This window comes from Centropristis striata, chromosome 22, assembly GCF_030273125.1.
Source record: "Centropristis striata isolate RG_2023a ecotype Rhode Island chromosome 22, C.striata_1.0, whole genome shotgun sequence".
NCBI lineage: Eukaryota > Metazoa > Chordata > Actinopteri > Perciformes > Serranidae > Centropristis > Centropristis striata.
The window spans coordinates 9,419,214-9,443,627 of NC_081538.1; the positions used below are offsets into that span (position 1 = coordinate 9,419,214).

General features: G+C 39.2%; 1 protein-coding gene across 2 annotated transcripts in view; it reads right to left on the bottom strand.

The window, feature by feature from the left end:
* Positions 1 to 20,040: 20,040 nt before the first annotated feature.
* mdfic (MyoD family inhibitor domain containing) overlaps positions 20,041 to 24,414 on the bottom strand; it is a 28,440-nt gene continuing 24,066 nt past the window's right edge. For both annotated transcript variants that reach the window (XM_059326222.1, XM_059326223.1), the window contains exon 5: positions 20,041 to 24,333. In XM_059326222.1, coding sequence (XP_059182205.1) covers positions 24,083 to 24,333 — 251 coding nt within the window. In that variant the 3' untranslated portion in view covers positions 20,041 to 24,082. The remainder of the gene's footprint in view (positions 24,334 to 24,414) is intronic.

Here is a 24,414-nt window from a genome sequence, read left to right on the forward strand (position 1 = left end):
GAAAGAAAATGGAGAGTCTTCAGGAATCAGATTCAATCGGGCAACTTATAATTGTTCGTTCATGTCAGCTTGTGTTGACTGGCAGAGCAGAAACAGCTGATCAGTCATGTGAGTTAAATGTTCGCTACATCAGAACTTATTCGGAAAAAGTGTTTCCATCTCCTGTTTAGCGCTTTTAACTTTGTTGAAAAAGACAGAAAACACCTCAAGCGAGCATGAAAACTTCTATGCACATTATCAAAAGTTTTATTGAATTTTGGCGTCTCCATCAAGCTTTTCTCGTGCATAGAAATTTGTTGATGGTAACTGGACCTTAACCCCCCTGTGTCCCTCCCTCATCCCAACCCCTCCCTTCCCTCTTATGTTGTCCCTTTCTGTCTGTTTGTGTCTTATTCTCCTTTTATTCAATTTTTATTATTATTATTATGTATTTATTTATTTATTTATTTTATTTACTTTATAATTTTCTCTTATATGTTTATCTTCATTCATTTATTTGTTTTTGTTTCTTCTATTGTTTTGTTTTTGTATTTTTTGACTATAACTTTGGTGTTTTCATTTATTTTGTACTTACCTAATCTATGGATGTATTGGATAAACTGATGTGTGCTCTGACAGCTGATATAATTATGCATCCAAGGAAAATCCAATAAAAATAATTTTGAAAGAAAGAAATTTGTTGATGGAAACATGACTAATGACAAGTGTAAATGTCTGGGCTTTTATTGTGTAAGGCAACATAACATAAAGAGTGGATCGGCCTGACTTTGTTAAGGTTGAAAGGAGCAACATTTTTTTTCTATTCAGTTCAGCCTCTGTGTTGTTGTTTGATTGGCATGACTCACAACCCTAAAGTCTGTTTCTCTTGTGATTGGTCGATGACTACTTGCGGTGTGATGGTGCAGAAAAATCAACTTAATTCTGAAAAAGAAAAAAGTGAACGTGCTCAAGACAAAAACAACGGTGAAAAACACATATTGCAAAAAAAAAACCCAATTATTTCACTTATCAAAGGTCATATTCCATTGAAGACGACCACTAAGAAATCAAGAGAGCCAAGGTGTCATCACAAGTCCAGTGAGAAGAAGAGCCATGGCTGGGTGGAGGACAAGTGGAGGAAACAGTGTGCCAGTGTAGAACAGGGATGGGCCCCAACCTCTAAGAAATTGAAATAGCTTTTGGCCTTTGATTGAATTGCGCTATGTGAACTCACTACACTGTATCAGCCCTCTCTGTGTCTCTGTCTGTCTAACTCTCTTTCAGCTCCACATCAAAAAGGCCATCTGCAGTAAAAAGGCCAGCCAACACACCATGCGCTCCCATCTCATCCACAAGTTTCCTCTGCCCAGCATCCAGACACGGCACTGCCCACCGTCTCATCAATTTTCCTCTTTGATTTAATCACCGAGTGAAACTAAAGTGACATTACAAAGTTTTATTGTGCAACAGAACCAAGTTTCAAAAACTAGCCGAGAACCAGAAACACCAAGTTCGGATCAAGCGTAATAAAAGTCTTTTATTAAAAAAAAATGCGGTGCCAAACAAATACACAAGGATTTATTTTACAGTCTCAATAATGCAAACTGCTTTCAATCCCACAGAGCATTAGGATTTAAAGTGAGCATGAAACACAAACCCTTCAAGCAGATTAAATTTCAAATCAAGCAGGCCATGTAAATGATGTGGTGACAGGGGGCCCAGTGCAATTAGCATGCCAGGCTAGTGTTAAAGCAATTAGGCAAAACAGACGGCTAGAGCACCAGGGCTAAGCATGGGAAGGGAAGGAAGGACGAATATTTCCATATTGTTCTCCAGGACATGAGTGCATGTGTGTGTGCACAATGTGTCTCCGCATGTACAGTTTGTTTGAGGTCGTTCAGCACTCGACTTGTTTGTGGATTTCTCAGAGGGAATCAGAGGTTAATGGGAACTAGACTTTGTTTACTGACAGCCGATCCTGCCTATTTTGGAGAGCGAGGGGAAGGAAAAAACTAAATAACAAATGCTGCCTTCCTTGTAAGAGAAAGAGAAAAAAAAAAGGAAACAGAAAAACACTGACTCTCTCATGTTGCTTAGGGGAATCACAAAAACATTTACTGGTAAACAATCCCAGAGCGGAAAATCAGCGAATCACTTTGGGGAAAAAGCAGACACATTTGGGCAAATCTCTCAGGTGGAGCTATCAAAAGCGGTGTCGGCTCGTACACAGAGACGTGGCAGAAAGACCACCTGGAGACGAGCAACGACACTCGTTTGAGCGTAAATTACTCAAACAAGCATGCCGGGGAATGGCATTTAATTCTTGATGTTTCCCAGTGGGAATGCCGGTGGATGCCTCTAATTCAAACAAGGAGTTATGATATACAAACATGAGTGAAAACAAACATGGCACACATTGCACGCTAAGTTGTGTATGATGCGACACGGGCCTTTGGGATGCAAAGTGGGACAGCGACTCATCTCCGTCTTCAGCGACGTGGGAAGAACAGCAGAGATGATGATGAGCAGGGCGCCAAACCAGGATTCTACTGTTGCTTTGTTTTGTTTAAATGTACAGTATTTTTTCTCTGTTGTGTTTTGTGCACAGTCGAGTTAGAAACTAAGATGCTTTTACATTAAGGTTCACAACTTGATAAGCATCACAGTACAATTTAATGCAATCCAGTCCAACAGCCCTGTAATAAATCCTATATTTGTGAACCTAATCTTCATCTTTTGTCCTCAATGAGCTGCTGATTTAACAATAAAGTCAATTTTAAGATTAAAATTGTGTTAAACAGAGCTGCATCACATCGAGAGGTGTATCTAATATTCAGAGTCCTTTGTGTATATAATTGAGGGTAGAAAACATAAAAGTTTCAGAGTTAATAAATGTCATAAAGGTAAACTTCAGCATTTTGGATGCTATTTTTCCACATTTTTGCATATAAAGAGACAAATTTAGACATTTTTTTTAAATTGGTACAGTATTGAGCAAGAGTGCTGCAGCTATGAGATGCAAAACTGGACTAACTTCAACATTTGTTGTCCCCATTAGTCACCTAAACACAATATCATGGGAAAAGTTTCCCAATAAAAACTCAATGCTACGATCTTAAAAAAATATAAATTCTAATTGAGTTTATGCTAAGACAATTTGATTATGTCGCCTTATAAGAGTGCTTAACTTTCAGGCAGCATAAAACAACCAAATGAATCCAACAATTTGCCCTAATCTGAGTCTTTTTTACCATCACTTTTCTGTGCACAGAACAGATAAGGGGAAGGACAAACAACGAGGTTAAAGGAAGTGACTCATGCTGGCATTCTAATACTTGCTGACTCAGAGTTTTTCTGCATGTCCGGTGGCAGTCACAATGCTTTTGAAGAAGTTCAGATGAAAAAAAATGCTGCAGTGTGTATATGTGTGTGTTTTCCTGTCACAGTTTCCTGCCATTAAAATGTGTGACCTGAGAGAACAGCCAATTGAGAATAACATCAGCCAGGACAAAATGTGTCTGTGTGTGTCAGGGGTTGCTTTATATATATACCCATACAGCCTATGCATTGGACTAAATGTGCATTAAGGCATGGTAAATAACAAACTTTAACTTAAGAGGATTTAATGACAGCAGCAGCATTATGCTTTAACCCTTAATAGGGCACTCATTGAAATACTTGCAAATTCCATATTTCAACCCTAGAGAATATTGGAGGATATTACATACAGCCAGAATGTGTAAAAAAAAAACATACGAAAATAATATTTTGAGAAAAAAGTTTACAAGATTAAAGTGGCAAATCTACGAGAAAAAAATGCACAGATTTATGAGATTTAAAGTGGTGAATTTCAGAGAAAAAAGTTCCTTTTTTTCCCACTTTTTTCTGCAAATCTGCAACTTTTTTCGCGCAGATTTGCCACTTTAAATCTCTTAAATCTGCAACTTTTTTCTTTTAGATTTGCCACTTTAATCTAGTAAATATGCAACTTTTTTCTCAAAATATTACCTGAAGTTACCAAATATAGTTCTTTGCCTGATAAAGGGTTAAAGACAGACAAACAAATCTGTCCCATAATAAGACTAAATGCAAAGTTCACCTGATTCATTTTCATCCCAGCTCAAAAAAATAGCAACATTTTTAAATCCATTTTCTGTTTTTTTTATTAATACCACCATGTTGCTGTAAAGTAAGGGTAATCACGGCAGCAGGATCACACTAAACTGTAATATCCTACTTTTGCTGTCACATATTCTAACACTGCTACTGATGATTAATGTGCTCCAAAGAAACACAGCTCATGGTGTAACAGAAATTTCCTTTAAAACAGTCTTAATGTTCACAACTCAATTAACTGAAATTAAATGGAGTTTCCCGACACTGTACTAATCAGTTCCTGTTGAAGTCACCGTCATGAATGTAGGCTATGTAGAACAACCTCTCAGACTATGTAGCGCCATATGGTCGACATGGCCGATGGGCTCTGTGAGAATGACTTCATGGAGAGAGTCCAAGCCAAGCAGGTGAAGCAGTGTTTTGATTGCAGTGTAGCAGCAGGCTTTATAGACAGCCAGGGAGACAATCAGTATATTTTTGTTGTAAGATGCATGGGGCAAAGTTCTAAAGATCACACTACACAAGGAGATGATCAACAAATAAGTTCACACCCAAACAGACAGACACCAAAAACTGAGCAACACAATGAAGTCAGGCTTGGAGCCAAGTGAAACAAATGACATGATGTAGCAGACTACTGTATCCTAGTAACACAAAGCCCAAATTAAAAAAAAAACAATGGTGGAATACAGATCATTCCCAGACTGGGTCCTTTTTCCTTCACAACAGGAAAGATGACAGTGGTGAGGGACATTTTTCACACCGCAAAAAGCATGCCTTCATATTCAATGCCACGTCCTCTAGTTCGTCGACCAAGTGAATAAAACAGGACACCTAAAAGACTGTTAGTTCCCAAACAAACTGGCTGGCTGGCAGTACAGACTATAGTTGCCACAGCAAACATGTCAATCATTCTAGAAATACCTGAAGAACAACAGAGTTTAAGTTCTTAAGTTGACGGCTGCGTATTATATTATACAAGTAGACAAAGTTCTATGTTGCAACAGTGACTTACTCATTGGAAGAGTTCACACAAAGGCCTTCGTCAGCGGTTTTGTGTCATATATCCAGATATTTTGACTTGTCATAGCAGGAAAAGCACAGGAGGATGTGGACATGAAGCCAAACTGGTGAGTCTGCATGCTGGAACTGGATCACCCTTTTAAATGTTATGAGTAACACCTGTGCTTCCTCTGCTTGGTCAGGTTATCCAATGGATCTTTTTTCAAAGCATTTTGACTTGACTTAAGCTGGGGACTTGGAGTACACACTACATGACTGGTTTCAGCAGATTTGTGTGTGGCGACTGAAAGACTGGGGATCACACACATGCATCAAACTCTCACAACTTTAAAGGGTAAACAATCATACCAGTTGTTGGCAGTGATGCTCCAATTTGTTCTTTGCCAACTGCCAATAAAACTTTAAGAAGACGAAGAAGAGAAGGAAGAAATAAATAAACTTGCTGCTGCAGCTATCTGCCCAGAAATAACCATCAAGAAGAAAAAATGTTTTTTTTTCTGCTACTCCCCGTCATCTTCTGATGCTATTTCCTGTATCCAAGCCTCTCTTTTTCATTGGCTGTTGGCAACACATGTTTACAGTTGGGACCGTAATCAGTTCATACTGCCTGGTTGCATCCAGATTCGGCTCAAAAAATTCAAACATGTTTGATTGACTGTGACTGAGGTCATTTCGGGTCTGTTCCCCTCACACACTAGCAGATTTTTGTGCCAACCGCCCCAACTAGTGCTGACTAGTGCAGACTTTTCTCAACTGGGAATCGGTGAAATCTGGCAAAAAATCTTGTCGTGCTTCCTCAGCTTTAGTAGGGAAATAACAGGTGAACTGATGACATTAACAATGGTGCAGGAAGTTTAGGAAAAAAGATCATGCTTTGGATTAAATACCTTGGAACGTATGTAGTTGGGACACTTACAAGATGTAAAAATGACATAAAGTGGCTTTTCAAACTCTTAAATCCCAACAAGCATGAACCCCAGTCTCCCAGGTGAAAGACCTGTGTTCTAGTCACCATCCAACCTCCCAATCTTCCTCAGCACATAGACGTTCTGGCTCTTTATAATGTCATGATTACTATGGGCACTTCAGCTCGACACCTAACAATACATGTTAATATAGCCGCATACCTTCTAACCTATATCTATAAGGCATATAATCACTGTTAAAGCCCATTCAGTGGCATATTTTCTCTTAATATGACAAAACTGTGGATAAGGTCTGTGATTATTCAACCCAGAAACTTCAAAAGAAAAGAAAGTCACAATGTAAAAATAAGAGCCTCTTCAAAAAAACAGAAACGGAAAATTACAGCTAAATCTGATGATATAGTGTATGTAGCGTATTATACTGTATAGGCTTTAATTTAACCAACCCTGAAGAAGATTCTGTACCAGAATTTGTTAATATAATAAACAAAGCAGAGTCTTCCAATAAATAAGTTAGTAATATCATGTTTTATTTCCCATTTGTGTTTCTTAACAGATAAAGTAGCAGCACTCTTTTCTACAGTGTTGTTTGAAAGAAGCACATTTGAATCCTACTCCACTCTCTCTCAGTAACAACAAAATTACAGGGTACTGTACACACGATAGTCTAGGGTCCAATATTGAAATTTATGTCTATTTACACATGTAACCCTCCCACAATATCCAAAACCATCAAGTCATTAATGTGGATAAAATCGTGCAATTTGTATTTGTGGGCACCGATACTGAGTTGATGGTTAGTACACTGAATGGCCTCTACTGGGAAATTCAGTTAGGCTTTGAGCCTGAGAGTCCCAAATGGGTATGAAGGCATATACCTTCGGGATGGAAAACTGCATAGTTGAGTGTAAACCGATAATCAACTGAGAGCTTGGCGGGATTATGTTGTGGCTTTCATGACTGTTTTATGACATGAGTTCCCCGTTTTAAAGAGGAGTGTCTGCAGTTGGAGGTATATGGTCCAACTGTGGAAGCAGAGCAATGGACTCCAAACTCTGCTTTCCAAGCCCAGAACGCAGCCCGTTTTAACCATCACTTTGATTACACAATTCTAACATAAAAGTATCGTGTTCTACACTACAAACAAGCAAAAACACACAGAAAAATATACACTCCAAAGGGAGACTGGCACTATTTGTGGAACAAAGTTTGGTCAAATTATACAAGACTTCATGTCAGGTACAGTCAGAAAGAGGAAGAGAGTGGATGTTTGCTTTCACCTGTCACATGCAGCCGTTTCCTAATTTCCAGACTATCATGAACAAGGCTCGGGCTAAGAAACAAAGGGCCCACTAACAAAGCTTCCCATGGAGAATTGACTGCGGCCTTGGTTGCTATTTACATACAGATGCACTGGCGAGAATTTGCATAATGTTTTTTTGTAGCTGGGTGCTCAGGGGAGCAGCATTGTAACATATTGGTGCCTAATGAACTCTGAAAAAAATTGATTTTCCACAGAGTAAATTAAGAAATGCATTATAGCTGTTAAAGCAATCTTGGGGGAAATCGGAGCCTTCCTCTGCTAAACTACGCTTGATAAGTAATAAATTACATGTTACACTTATTTGCTTTAATTCATGCTAATTTTGCCCAATTAATGTATCACTGTAGTTCTGAGAGCAGCCACTAGAGATTTAATTATTTATTGGATTTTGGTGTGTGTATGTGCTTGTGCTGTGTTGCATTGTTGGCATATGATGCATGAATAAAGTGAGGGATTGTTGTGGACATTGTGTGACTATTCACACTTGTATTTGTAGGTTTAATTGTAAATGTTAGTGTGTGAGTGTCTATCTGCAACAGAGTGAAATCCATGTCTGCAGGGACTTTCTGACAGAGGCCTGATTGTCTGTGACTGCAGACTCTCAAGGCTCTCACACACACTTGGACTAGTTTTGGCTGCCTTCCTCCCCTTCCTTCCTTCCCCTCCCCTCCCTAGCCAGCTTAGCGGGTGAGTCATTGTTTACAGGCCTTTCACTCTGCTGTCCTATCACCCTGCCCTGACACTACTTTTCCATTTGATCACAGCCCCCGCATGTGGTGACATGACACCAGGCCTGGCCTAGCGTTTCCTCCTAGAGCCGTCTCGTGGGCCGACTGCTTCTGTCTGCATAATGATCGGGCTGCAACTGGCTGCAGCTTTTCATCACAGTTTACTCTTAGCATCTGCGTTAGGCTAACTTCTAATGCACTGGCATGCCAGCAGGTAGGAGTTTTTGTTTTTTTGCCAGGGATGAAACCTGCGACCATCTACATCCCCATTAGACACTAAGCTAACCTGATGAAGTCAATAGGGTTGTAACCGATAATACAAACTGTGATGTCACAACTATACAATACATAGGTAGAAACGTCCCATTTAGAGAGCAAACAAATCTCGCTGTCCCCCGGCTCGTAGCGAGATCACCGGCGTTACGGTAGCGGGGCTATTAGCCGCTAGCGCCGATAATAGCCCCGCTACCGTAAGGCCGGTGATCTCGCTACGAGCCGGGGGACAGCGGAGCCGGCGAGAGACCTTTCGCCTTTCAACTTTCGCTCTAAACTATTTAAAACACCATCTACTGCTAAAGAGAGTTTCACGTCTGCAGCAGCCATGTTGGATCCGTAAGAAAACTACAAGCTTCCAAGTGCCGAGTAGTACGCGTCATCGTCTTGCCGTCCCTCCCCGTTCTGTGATTGGATCCCTAAAACAGGGCTAAGAAACCTCTCTGGTTGCCAGACTGCCTGGAGGTTTGAAATGAAATTCGAGCGCGCAAGGCAGTATGGGTATACCCAGGCTAGGAAGTAGCATCACTATGGGGTCAATTCAGAATTCCCCCTATGGGATTTTTGCATTGGATTTGGATCATTGCAGATAATAAGCTCAGTGACAAACACACGTTTCTGATACTTACGTGTTTTGTTCAACAGGATAATATTCACAAATGAACACCACTTTTATCATGTTTGAAGCATTAATGCAGCTGACAGAAGTAAAAAAGCTAACGTTATGCTATAGTGAACTACACCATGGTCACATGACTTAATCGTCTGTACCGTTCTGCTTCAGACGCTCTCCGACAAGCTAACCAGAGGTTTTGACAAGCTAGCAAAACTGTAGCTTGTAAAATGTTTAATAACCTAATCAATAAATCACAATCTACAAGAGTTTGCAAGTTTGCTGAAAAACATGACTAGAGGCTCTAAGGCAGACTACTTAGAGAGTTGCCGTCCGTGTCCAGTGTGATGATGTTTAATGTCCCAGACAACCACTGTTTGTTTGTTAGCAACCGCCTTTTTTAGGACATGAAAAAAAACTAAAAAATTCACAAGTGGCCTTATAACGTATTTTATGTCGTACAACAAAACACGAATATCTCTTCAGCTTGTGTTAACCACAGACCTTATTTCAGGCTTCTAACCACCAACCCAATCAAAATTCTCATTGAGTTTGACCCAGGGTGCTAAAATGCTAACTTACGTCCTGGTTTAAGAACTCATTCCTGTGGCGCCCTATTTACGTTTTTAGTTAGTCAAAGGCGCCCTCTAGTGGCCATAGTAAATTATGAAGGTCACTGAGGTAGAAGTGACATTACAAAGTATAAAAGCAAAGTCAAAAGTAAGGATACAAATATAAAGAACAACAAAGTCCAATTTGGAGTGGTTGGGTCAAACAACTTTAGCACTTCAACCCACGAGACTGGTGTTCACATGTGAAGCCAGTCAGTGTTGTTATTTGAAGTTACATAACTTAACCTCTGTACTTGGCTCACACTTTATATCACCTTTTACGTCACACTTTGTCACTTATGGAGCTACCTCAGCTCCAGTAGTTATGTCCATTTATTTTTAAGTAGTTTATTTGCCAAAACCGAAACAAACTGGGACTGTTTCAAGACATTAACGATGTGTTAAAGCGGTAACCGCTAAGTATGAGGATGTGTTGATCTTCTGCCAGCGGTAGAGATGCTAATTTTGAAAATGCATGTAAACATGTTCAAGTAGGAACCCAAAATATTCATATTAACTTGAAAACAAACATGATATGTCCCTGTTGGAAAAAGTATTATTTAGGGAGGTAAAAATGGAAAATTGTGACACTTTGACCCTCTCTGAATATCAACTGTCAAGAACAAACACACACAAACACACACACACACACACACACACACACACCTTATTGGAATAGTGAATGGAATCTCAGGCCGCTGCTGAATGTTCCTTCACGGGCATTTGGCGAAGCCGCTGGAAAAATTTACTGTTGAATTAGCCTTTTGTTTTAGCAAGCTGTAGCAGAGAATAGGCCTCTGTTTCTCTCCTCATAACCTGCTGCTGAAGACGTTTTCCCCTATAATAGTAGTGAATGGAAGTGCTAACATGAAATAAGTTCAGCCAGAGAACTTTATACAACTATGTGCAATCAGAAACTATATGCAAATTCAAGTTTTACTAAGGCGATCTGCAAGCATACCTGCACAAAACACAAATGCAAACAAGAATGACATGATGGCCCACTTAGCTATCAGCCTGCTGTCAAACCTAATAGGAATTAGAAGGAGTTAACGCTACTTTGTTTCTCTCCCCTTCAAGTACTCTCTCTACCCCTGCACTCACTTCTGAGGCATCCACTAAGTATCCACCCTCATCACGCCAATATTAAAAAGCTTAGCTGGCAATGGTTTTTCAAGTAAATTAGAGAAAACAAAATCTCTCAGATTAGTCAATTAAGTGGCACATTAGCCCGAGACTTAATTAAAAGATAGCAGGGCATACAGTCTTTAAGGATATTGAGAGGCGACGGGAGTGTTTAAACAGCAGATTGAACAAATGGCACTTATTAAAAACTTGACTGTGAGTCACTTGACACCTCACATATCCCCTGCACCTTGAGCTACATAAACAGAGTGTCAGCTCCCTGGGTTCCTGCTATGCAAATCTCTTGGATGAGGCAAAGAGAGGAAGTGCACTCGTCATACAGCATCCCCGCCTGGAACGTCAAGATGCCCTCCTCCTACAATCAGCGGCTTAGCAACCACAGCAACCAGAGCGGAAACACAACGTTTACTATCTCACACTTTTCATCCCAACTACACCACTTCTGAATAATCAATGTTTTTGAAGGCGGAATGGAAGTTAAATGTGCCAAAGAAGAAATTTGAGATGCACCTTGTAACACAGGAAGTGTGTTAGTAGGTTTGGCTCCTGAAGAAAATGTATTCTCACGAACACAAACCCCTTCTGAGATAATATGTATGTGTGTGCATGCTTAGTGTCAACCTCTCTGTGAAAGGCATCCTTAATTAAACCTTTTGTTCTTCCAAAATGACAAAAAAGCAGAGCCAGGCGAGCAAAAGGCAGTTATTGTGTCAGAGTGCCGAGACTGAAGAGCAAGGTACACTAAAACATCACAGTTCACTGCTCATGTTGCCATCTCAGCGTCACTTTCTATCCGGAACAATGCGACAGCTGACAGCTCGCACCCAAGAATTATCACGCTAAACTGAATTATTTCTGCCACGTGTTAATTTATTAACAACCTGTGCATGCTCTAATGTAGCCTGCATTTGCATATACATTTTTAACCTGCAAGCTCTATCGTCTTGAATATTCTTTCGGGGGATGAGAATATTTCAAACCGCCTTTTGTTGCACCACGATTGAATTTTGAAGATTGGGGTGGGAAAAAAAAGGGAAGAAAGACACATAAATCTCACACATGTCCGCAGGGCACATATTCTTTAAGGGCAGATATCTGCACTTCATCACCTTGCAACATATGAGATGTGGCATCTCCGATCTGAAGCCTCCTCCTCCTCACTTGTTCTGTGCCGTGCTGGCTCTCTCTCGCTCTCTCTCTCTATCTCAAAGAGGCACCTATGACTGCTTTCAGATGGCTTCAAATACTGCGAGCTGGCTTGTTTGGATGTCTCCCCAGGACTTTTCTGTTTAAGAAGAGCAAACATACAGTATTAATAAGCGCCAATGAACTATTCATATCCGCCTTCAAAACACGAGATTGAATATGTAAGAGTGCACACTCCGGGATATATCGCAATCTGTAAACCGCTGCTTGTTTAAATGTTTGTGTTTTTAAAGTTATCTTACGTGCATCATACAAAGAGTACGACAGTTTCGAGACTACACAATAGCCATTTTCTGACAGTTATATGTCAATTATCACCTGACAGACAGCAAAGCTTAAGAAAACAGGTATCTGGAAAAAAAAAACACGCTGAAAGCTTCCACCTCCAGAAACACCTTTGCTCGCAACAGATGTGACAATGACGTTACTACCCAGATAACCCACACCATCCACCTTTACAATAACAGTTGCGTACTGTGTCTTAGAAGTCTGTTATTGTATGTAGAATTCTAAAAACAGAAGTGCATAATGTACTCAGATCATTTGTGATCATGCTCATATCTTCACCAATAATCTTGAGGATATTTATTAAAATAAATGTCTGTTAAGCCATTGAAGCCTGGAAAGCGGATACGTCGTTATGTAGTATTTGTATAAGCTCTCAAATACTTTTTGAATTTCATTTCTAAAAAAAAATCTATTATTTAGTAGAAGCGTTGACACTTCTGTTGAATTTCCAGAAAAACTTCCGGTTTTAGGTGCTTATTTTAAAATCGCCCAGTGGTTTTACAGGCAGTTTTTACAGGCGTTTTAGGCTTCAATGGGTTAAGTCATTATCTAATGTAGAATTAGGTAATATAATGGTGATTGAGCCTTGCCCCATAGATGAAAGTCATTGCATATGCAGGATTACAACAAGCCCCAAATCCAAATACGTTGATTGTGATGTATGATGTCACAATTATACTATATATAGGTAGAAAAGACTGGCTGACTAGCGACATTCCCATGAAAAAATCACATGCTAAGCACAGTTAGTGATCTTTTCTTCCATTAGCCAGGACCAGGGCTGCAACAAACATTATCAATACATTTCTTTTAGTTTATTAAATGTCAGGAAACAATGAAAAATGTCCATCCAAGTTTCAAGTCCAATGTGTTGTCTTTAAATGTCTTGTTTTGTCAGTCCAAAGCAAAGAAATTCAATTCAATGTGATATAAAACCGAGAAAAGCAGGAAATCTCCATATTGAAAATACTGAAAAACTGCATTTTCTGCCATTTTTGCAGATAAAAATTCCTTTAGCAATCAACCCATCATAAGAATAGCTACAGATACATTTTCTGTCAATCAAATTGATTAGTTGAGTAATCATTGCAGCTCCCAGCAGTGGTTTTGTCCACCAGGTAGGTGGAGCTAACACAACAGACTCCCTCTTCAACCAGCAAGCTATTTTTTCTGGTCTCTGCTAATATTAGCGTAAATTATTATAGTGGAACAAACTGAGTGATAACTACAGATGATGACACTTCATATTATTAATAATAGTAATACTAATAATAATAATAACTTTTATTTATAATGCACTTTACATTAAAGGAAATCTCAAAGTGCTTCAAAAACAAGTCTAAGTGAAATCATTACCACCTATCACCACAGGAGTCACCAAAGAGAACAAAACGATCTACGAGACGGGAACTTTAAGTAATCCAGTAAAACATTAAGGGTTTAATGGAGAGATTTAGTTTGTAGTTCTCTAAACTTTGACATTTTTCAATAAAACATATTTATAAGCAACTTTCCCATATACAGTGTCCTAGTTATTAAAATAAAAATGGAACTACTTTCCGCCAAATAAATAGTCCCTATGAAAATGAGGATTCTAATGATGGAAATGGTTTTGCTGTTTTCTTTCTTTACTTCTTTTCTTTTTTTCATGCATTTTTCCGTTTTGTGAGCACTGATAACTCAAAAATCACAGTCACCTTCAGCACAGAAATTAACCACCAGATCTATAAGGATGGTACAAAAGCACTTAAAGTAAGTGAAAATTACCTTTTTTTTTCAATTAGGAGTAGAAAAAAGCACAAAATAAACCTATATCATAATTTGTATGTGATAATTTCATGCATGAAATGGTGCCACATGAACTCATGTATCACACACATATTAATTTACACTTTATGAAGTTCTCTTCAGAATGAGGATGCGAGCAGGTGTTGCCGATCCACACCTGTAAACTTTGCCCACATATCATATTCCCCGCGGCATGTGTACAAAACACTGTGCCGATGCCTGGTTACCTTTCTTTAATCTGCTGCTGCACACTACACATCATCACAAACAAACTGTCACCACAGCGGCCATGTAAACAAAGATGCAACAAGAGATGTGTTTATTTGCAGCAGATGAAACAATTAAAGACGCCTGACAGGCAAATAAACACATTGAGGCAAAGCATCTGGTGGTACCGGAGGGTTATCACTGCTCTGTTGTTGTTTGTTGTAGAGTCACTGTGTAGCTGAGACATATTGTACAGCGGGGAAACAATTTAACAGATCTGACAAACAATTAATAGTGTTTATTTACGTGTTAAAGGAAAAAGGAGAAACAACAGCTTTGACTTTGCCTGAGCAGAATACGGAAAAACCCTCATGTGAACGTGTTTGTTTGATCTTGTGTTGTTACAAAGCATGTTGGAGCCAGCCTATTTATGTGTGTGTGTGTGTGTGTGTATGTGTGTGTGTGTGAGAGAGAGAGAGAGAGAGAGAGAGAGAGAGAGAGAGAGGCTTTGGCTGTCAGTCATGTTAACTCAATGTGAAGAGGCTGCTCCAAGCGGAAAGTTGAGTCCTATATATTTGCCACAATGGCTGGTGTTATTAAGACCTTGATCCGTGTTTTCTTTCTGCATGGAGGGAGGTAAGCTACTAGATGCTCTCTCCCTCTGTGTGTGTGTGTGTGTGTGTGTGTGTGTGTGTGTGTGTGTGTGTGTGTGTCAGGGCGGGGTGGCTTAGTTGACTTGGGTTAGGAGGAGACATACACACACAAACACGCATCTCGACTCCGTAAACATCCATTTTTTAAAACCGCTGTGAGGGAAGTTTTCCGTTTGTGCTCGTGTTAATGCTCAATTTAAACCCTTTTTGGTGGAATCTGTTAAAAAAATTAAATAAATATGGTTTCATGTACAATAAGGTCATTCAAAAGCACTGTTGGAATGTAACTAAGTACATTTACTCAAGTACTGTGTTTAAGAACGATTTTGAGGCAATTTCTCATTTCGCTTATATGATTTCTCAACATGATTACAGGTCATGTATTGTTTTCTAAGTGTGATGACCCATTTTACTTCATTTATTCTATCTCAAAACGCTCATGTAATTATGACTAATCACAATGTCCTGTCCTTTAGAAGGCGATGGAGCTGTGTTACGTCTTGTGACTGACGCTGCAGGGTTAGGACATAATAATAATAATAATAATAATGACATATTCTTCTCATGTGTTCACTTATATGAGCTCCCCTTATAGACTGTGGACACACACATCTTTTGTTCTTTGTCTTTTGCTCATGTAATCTTGTGATTATTATTAACTTTGCATTTGCATTTGTGTATATAAAAATGCCTTATTCTTGATGACAGCTGCTCATTTGCGCATCTCATACTTTGTGGTGTGCTGTGAGTCATCTGCATAGGCTTACATTCAGCTTAACAGAAAAACAGTTGTTTGACCACCACAGTAACTTCTACTTCATTGAGAGGAAAATTTACCATAAAAAACAGGGAGAATTTAAAGTTATAAGCCTTTAACCCTTTATCAGGCAAAGAACTATAAAAAAGTCGCAGATTTACGAGAAAAAAGTGGGAAACAAGCAACTTTTTTCTCCCAGATTCACCACTTTAAATCTTATAAATCTGCACATTTTTTTCTCGTAGATTTGCCACTTTAATCTCGTAAACATTTTTCTCAAAATATTATTTTCGTACGTTTTTTTTTTACACATTCTGGGAGTAATATCCTCCAATATTCTCTAGGGTTGAAATTTGGAATTTGCAAGTATTTCAAGGAGTGCCCTATTAAGGGTTAAAGTGGTGAATCTTTTTTCTCGTAAATCTGCGACTTTTTTCGCGCAGATTTGCCACTTTAAATCTCTTGAATCTGCAACTTTTTTTCTTGTAGATTTGCCACTTTAATCTAGTAAATTTGCAACTGTTTTCTCGAAATATTACCTGAACTTACCAAATATAGTTCTTTGCCTGATAAAGGGTTAAGTAGTTTAAATTAAAACACTGCGTACATAAATGCATCAATGCAATAAAAAATATAAAACAATCTGAGTGGGGCCACTCTGTACATTTTAAAGCTGATACTCTTACTGAAGTAAGTTTTGAATGCAGGACTTTGACTTGTAGTGGAGTCATTTTGCAGTGTAGTATTCTTACTTGAGTTATGGATCTGAATCATTTTTCCACCACTGCTTAAAAGAACATAAACAGCCTAATATATGAAAAAGAGAGTATTATGTGACGGACTAAACAACCTTCTCTGACACTGACTTTGTATCATGAACTGTTTCACTTATTATACGAGAAAATCCAAGAACATAGTAAAACTATTGACTGAAATCAAAACAGCAAAAGACGCCTTTGTTTCAATACGTTATAAATAAATCAAGCAAGTGATTTGATAAACATTTCCTGCTTTGCTGATAAACAACTGTAGAAGACGACGGGCACGCCTGCTGAACAACCTGCCAATCAAACACAAGATCCAGATGACTGGAGGCCATTGGAGAGCGCGTTCATTTAAGTGATGTTAAGAACAAACAATCAAAAGTGCTGCTTGGGAGACGGCAACACGTCCACATCAGCAAATGACATGTAACAATGGTGACATCTAATTTATAGCTCAAGGAGCGTGTACAAGCAAATAAACAGGCATCCCCGGTCCGCACGTCCCTCTCAATTTGCCTCTCCCACGGTCTACTGACTCTCAGACGCAGCGAGAGGAAAATAGAAAAGTTTTCAGTGCGCAACTTTAAGCTGATGTCTTATTTACAGGTCCAAGACCCCTGCTTCTGCTTTCTCAGGCTTCTGGAAAGCACACCCCTCGCTGAACACAAAACAAAAATGTTGCACTTGCACAGTTTAAGATGCCACAACATGTGAACTGGAGGGGGAGGAAGGAGGAGGGGATCTTTTCAGCTCTGTCGAGGAAGAAAGGAAATGATTCGAAGACATCTCTGCGTCTTCTCCCCTTTCATTCCTGTCTGATTCTCTCGTTCTCTCAGGCAGATGTTGTCAGCTCCGTCTGCACGGGGCACGGCGCGTGGCAGAAACTTTGAACCTCACCGTGCCCCATCCACGGCTTGTTTTTTATTTATTTCAAGCTCCAGTCTCGTGATCTCGCTAACTGCCACGTTATCTGTGCACCGCCATGGCGACGCCTCCAGGTAACAAGGAGATTAGAAGCAGTCAGAGGCCCATGTACCACAGCAAAGCTTTAGCAAAAGGGGGTCTTTAAATATTTAAGGAATGAGTACGATCACACATTGTTACTCTAAGAAGAGAGGGGAACAAAGAATACAAATGTTTCGCTCGGAAATCATTTACATTTCATTGCTGTTCTGACACTGATGCAATTTCTGAGTGTTGAATTTGGGTTTTTTGTATAAAAATATTCAGATGTGCTGCTGCTGGGTGTAAATAAACAAAAAATAACATTTCTGTTACTGCTAATGCAATTTTTATGCACTTTTACTATTCATCAATAATTTGTGCGGGGGAAATAACATGCAAACAAATAACAGGAAGGCGGCTTCTTCAGGCTTCTTCGGCCTCTTGTCAAAGTCAATTAGAGTCCTCAGGTAATGACCCTATTTGCATTGTAAACCAGCCCCTGTGTGAGAGGGCTAATGGGGCCACTACCTGAGGAGATTAATTGAAAGTGACATTACTTGAACTCTCTTCTTTCTTTTTTTTTACCCTTGCACAGCCCCCTGAATGATCGCCTCATCTTATTTTAATGTCGTGCCACGAGTCTAAACAGGAAGGTCGAGTTTGTTTCAAACTTTGACACAAGTGAGGAGGAGGAGGAGGAGGAGGAGGAAAAGGACATAGTGGTGCACGAAAGTAAGTCCACATGTCCATGTTGGGACAAAAATAAATGCAAAAGAATCCACCGCAAAAGAATAACACCTGCAACTAACAAAATCTGAATTAAATGATGCAAGAAAATGTCCATTCCATGTTTCGTCAGTCCAGAACCCAAAATTATTCAATTCAATGTAATATAAAAACAGAAAGAAAAAAAAGCAAATCTATATTAGAGAGGCTGAAAACTGCATTTTTTGCCATTTTTGCATGAAAAAATTCCTTTAGCAGTTAGTAGACTGGAGCCCATGTGCTTTATGCTCTTCTGGATTCACTGCTTATGCCAACATAATAATCACAAACATTGTTTTGTTTACAATCCATAATGACACAAGCCATAATGCAACAATGCATATAATTTTCTTATGTGCTCCATATTAAAAAAAAGCACAAATATGCCGTCGGTTATTGTATCTGTATAATTATCTTTAATGACTCATAACACAATATGATAAACATATCAAAATGATTCACCTCAATGCTAGCTGCAATGTAATGACGGCTATTATGGATCCTATGGACTGACGGAGGACCGAGGGGAGGAAATGGGGGGAGTGCAGTTACGTTTTCTGCCGTTTGACAAAAACAAGCATTGATGTTCCATCTGGGGAAAAAAAAAAAACAGATGGTGAATAAAGAGAAGTGTGACACGTACTGCCACCCCCTCTTGTCCTGTCTAATTAGTCATATTATACGTAATTATAATATGGTTACAATCAGTACACAACTTTCAGGTCTAGCTTCAATATGAAAATAAAGGAAACAACACCATTAATGTACCCATCTGCGTCTTTTTTTTTTTGCATATAAAGCAACAGAGAAAGCAGTAATTTGTTCTCATGGCCGAGGGCAGAAGACTTTCATTTTCTGAGTGAAAGAGTTGTATCCCACCCAATTGAGCAGGAAGAAGGGATGGATGGATGGATGGATGGATTAATACACAGCTAGTCGGAGGAGGTGGCCACCGCCGCACTCTAATTTATTTAATATTGTAAGAAAAATGACCTTGAGATCAGAGAAGTGCTGAATTTCTCCCCAGACGGCAAACAGAAACAATGGAGCCGTCCTAATTGTGACATTACAATCCAGCACACAGTGAGCGATCAGAGGGGGATTGATTAGAGGAGAGGAAAGGTGGACGACTTTGTGAAAAGGTCACTGCACACTCTACCTGGAGTTTTTAATATTTTTCAACCCTCCGCCTCCTCTGTGAACGCTGAAGAAAGTGAAAGAAAAAGTACAACTCCTGTGTGATTACAGACTTTCTGGACAGTGATATTTTCCCCCAACGCATTAGTGAAATCAGATGGTAATTTCCTGGGGGCAGGGTGTATCCAGGCAGAAAATGATAAAAGGAAATAAAGATAGAATAGAAAGGGGGGTCTCTTCCTCTCTGCTCCTCCAGCAGGGGGTCTGACGTGGAGGTTAATTGAGGGGTTAACAGGGGGTGGTGTCAGCTGAAGGTCAGACTGCTGTTCCAGCCAGCAGGAGGTCCCTGCTCCCTGATGAACTCACTGAGTGTTGTTGGCCATGTTTCTGTGTTAGTGCTAACGCTGCTGCCAGGTGAGCTCCATCTCTAACAGAGGAAGGAGCTGAGGAGGAGCACCGTGAAGCACAGAGCTGTGAAGGGGCAGAGGGCACGTCTCACAGCACAGCTGCCTCTTTCACAAGAGAAACAAGAAGATACAAAGCGATGTTTAGAACACACAAGGCTCATGTCGTGCAACATTTATGCACATTGAGATTTGTTACTCAATAACCTTTCAGGTATCGACAGAAACTACCCAGAACCAAGCTCAAGTAACTTCTCCAGTCAAACAACACCTGCATTTGATCCTTTTTGTAGCCAGATCTAGAAAAAAAATTATGTCAAATACACGCTCATATGTACAGGTGCATCTCAATAAATTAGAATATCATAGTAAGTTTATTTATTTCAGAAATTCAATTCAAAAAGTGGAAATAACACATTATATAGATCCATTACACACAGAATGAAACATTCCATATCTTCATTTATTTAATTTATTCTAATTATGATGATTATGGCTTACATTTAATGAAGACCGAACATTCAGTGTCTCAAAAAGAAATGTAATATTACAAAAGACCAATTTTAAAAAGTATGTTTAATATAGAAATGTTGGCCTCTGAAAAGTATGTCCATCTATATGACTCAATACTTGACTTGAACTACTGGAAATGGACTATTCTAATGTATTCAGATGCACCTGTAAAACAAAGGAAAGCAAGACATTTGAGATGCTAGAATCCCCAAAAGTTTGGCATTTTTAAAAAATATTGAAAATATTATTTGTCAAAATAGTTGTCCAATTGCAGGAGCTCTATTTGATATAATTAATATATCTCCAGAGTCATTGTAAACTCCTGACTGGCAAGTTCAAATTTATAGCACAAGATGCCTCAAACCAATGTTCAGTGCATCAGTTTGGAGTTTTAATGCTTTTCTTTTAGAGAGAAATACAAAAATGTAAATTTTAAGATATATTAAAACATACGATGCACAACACTCCATATTCAAAGAGGCTTGTTGGTCACATTTTGTCTCTGGGTGTTACCTGAGTGGGTTGAGTTTGCCACTCGAGCAACTGAAACATAATAAAGAGATGAATGAGATTTTTATTTTTTTATGCTTTATTTTTTAAAAACTCTTTAAGATTGACAATAATGTACAAAACTAAGAAAATGAGCGGTGAACTCCAAGTTGAGAAACGAAGCACGTACATGTACATGGGGATTATTTTTAGCCTTTCGTCCACATGTGAACTGTATTTGAACTGAAACAAAACAAGAAAAGGAAAAAAAAAGTTTTCTGGCTAGTAACATCAGAGTGTGTGCTGTTATTTCCTTGAGAGGCGTCACAAATGAGTCAACATTTATGCAAAAATAGTGCTGTTTCTATCCTTGCTAACAGGACTTGTTACATGTATAAGTACAGTTACTCTTCCACTCTATTGAGTGCACCAGCATGCACTATAAAGTCACTGCTATATAATCCAACATTTCCACAACACAGACCACCTGTTGTCGTGGCACACTCTTAAAAACGCTTTAATACGTTTTTTTGTTTTTATTTAGACAGAGATTTTACGTAATAAGTGCTTGTGTGTACTGGATTTCTTCGAATAATCCCCATGTACATGCGGACTAGGCCGGATCAAGTGTAAGGCAATGAAGAAAATAAAAAAAAAACATACAACAGGATAGTATAAGAGGACAACTACTGTAGCTACATGTATACATTTGTCTCTTTTTAGATGAATTCTTCACATTATCTGTGGTGTTTTCTTGACACTCTTGACGTGAGTTGCACATAAACATGAAAATGAGGTTTAGTTTCTGCACATTATCTGCTGCAGAGGTGCCTATCCAACCTCCTCACACACAATAACAGTGTGCCATAAGATGGGCTGTACATGACAGCACATTATCTGTTGGTGTTAGGAAGGGACGTTTATTGTAACCAGTTAGTAAGCAGTGCTAATGAAGGCCAGCATTAAGTATCATCACTTAAACAACATCAAAGCGGATCTCCGAGACAAGGAAATGACTCCACTGGTGATTCACCACAAACTCATCTCCAGATACACAGAATTAAGGAACAGAAAAAAAGGAGAAGAAAACTGCCTTTACCCTGCATTAGTTTACCATTTCAACACGACAGCTCATGATTCCTTTTTTGTACTGCGAGTCACTTGGGTTGATACCCGAAAGCCGCTTATATGGCAACCAGGGTCACCATTTTTTAATTCCATATCAAACCCCTTATGAACAGAGTGCAGTTCAACAAGTCACACTTACACAGTATGTATGTATGTAAAACAGCATCACAGAAAAGACTTGGACCATAATTACTGAAAAAGTCTACTCATTGACATTAGAGGAGCTCTATACATTGTCTGTCTTTGCGTTGCAGTGAGCACTAAAAATGTGTGCTGTATTTCCAGTAAACCCAAGGCTTCAAATACAACCAAATCAGAAGACAAATGGGAAACAATCAATCAAACAATTATGTGCTCATCAGCACCGTTGTGCAGTTTTTCCTGTAATAACCTGCCACTTCAATTCAAAGAAATGCTTCAAAATAAAAGTAAAACCATCCTAAAACAGGCACATTCTTTACTTTTGGTTTGAGAGTAGGTGGCATGTGTGAAGTCCTGATTCACCTTATGATATTTCACCAGTTTTAACTGTTCTACAGTGCTACAGTAGATAACTGTAAATGAAATTCTGTGTTGCAAAACTACAGTATGCAACTAAGAATGTATGAACTGTCACATAAACCTTTTTTACAGTGTTGTACAGTACTAAGACCGCAACCTCAGTTTTTGAGCATTAAAAAAAAAAAAAAAAAAACACAAGTATTGAAAATAAAATCAGAGTAAATAAATCATTTTGTTTAGTGTATGCAACACTTTGGTCATCAAAACGACTAAAGAGATAAGATACAATTAGACAGCATTCCTGATGTAACAATAAAATCTTTAAGGCAGTCTATGATAATACTTCTTACGTAAAGGATAGAATACTTAAAGGTATACTATGCAGGATTTTAGGAAAAGAAAGAAAAACAATGTTAAGACCAAGCAGCAATCTCTGGGCCTGAAGATGAAGTCTTCTATACTGATCCAATCCATTTTGTAAAGGAAGGTCCCATTGATAGTAAAACAGACAATTAAGGAGGTTATGCTTTAGGGCGGGGCTATCTTATGATTGACAGGCCACTACCATGGTATACGAGTGTTTTTGTCTTAGAACTTTGACCCTTTCACACTGTGTTTTCACATCAGAGTTAAAGTTGGCATTTTGGTCACTTCTGGCTTCTTTTTTGAATAAGAATTTCCTCTTGCTAACCAAGCTAGGTAGCTAACACTAGCATTAGCTTATACAGCTCCTGGTCTGTTTTTGCTGTGCTTGTTGCAAAAAACAATCTGGCTACGGCCATAAACCGACGACAGCCCTCACCTGTATTTTCTTATGTGTTAAATTTAAATTTTTCTGTGTTCTGGACCCTCTGGCAGGGCTCGACATACTTTTTCCACCATGATCCCGTAACCACCCTGAAAAACTACGTATTTTCAACTATCAGCTGTTATCTAGCCATTTTCCATGGTTTTCTTGATAATGATTTTGCTTATTATGAATAAAACCATGGAAGATGTCTGGATATCAGCTCTCACAACAAATGTACCTTTAGTTGTACCAGGCATTCAAATGAACAACAACACGGTGGTCTAATCATTTTTTACATGACTGTATAATATCATCTATAGTTGTTTGCCGTTAATGGCATTATAAAAGCACTATTGCAATATTGAGGAAATTAATGTTTTTAGTTACTTTGCTCGTCACACTAGAAAGTGGTCTAGTGATTGATTCATTTTCCCAAATTATGTATAATTTGTATATTTAGAAGTGTAGATATTTTAAGGTGCAAATGTAGTACCGCCGAATACCAAGCGGACAAAGCTGATTTCAAAATGACTTCCTGGTTTCCTTTCATTGTCATTGAGTCAGGGAGGAGGGGCCAACTTTAAATGTTGTATTTACAAACAGTTATTGACAATTCCTGCATAGCATGCCTTTAACAGAAACAACTTATGATACACTGAAGACTTAACTGATATTTTCATATATCTGGAGTTACTTCTAGCTCCTGCTGAGCTGGTTTTGATAGAGAAGCCCAGTGTCAAAATACATCTTTGAAAGCATGCTTTACTCAACCGCACCATACTACTGCACACACACACACTACAGTCAGCACACAGGAAGAAAAAGGCATTCACAAACACATATGTCGACCATCACACACACACACACACACACACACACACACACAAATGTTCCGTCTGTCTGCTACTGAATTCAAAGTGACAGCAGCAGCAGTTTCCTTCCATTCTTCCATCCAGGGTCCAGTTATCCCCCGCAGAGACACGCTGCTCCCCACCAGCTCAGGCCTCCCTATGTAGGGAAACAGATGCCGCAGCACTCCATACAGATTTCCAGGCAATCTGAGGACTCACAGCAGGCATCCATGATGCCACAGTCCATGTCACAGGGGCAGTTGCAGTCGTCGCCCAGGTCGTCAGTGCAGCAGCAGCAGCAGCAGGCCTCTGAGGTGCACGCGCCGCACGAGGCCTGCGTCACCACCATGTTGCAAAGTGTCAGGAACTCGCAGAAGAGGCAGGCCAAGATGCAGTGGACACAGCAGTCTGGGTCAAATCAGCCGAGGTGGACGAGGTGTAAAGTAAAATAAATATGTGAATAAAAAAAAAAAAAAAAAACAGACAGGA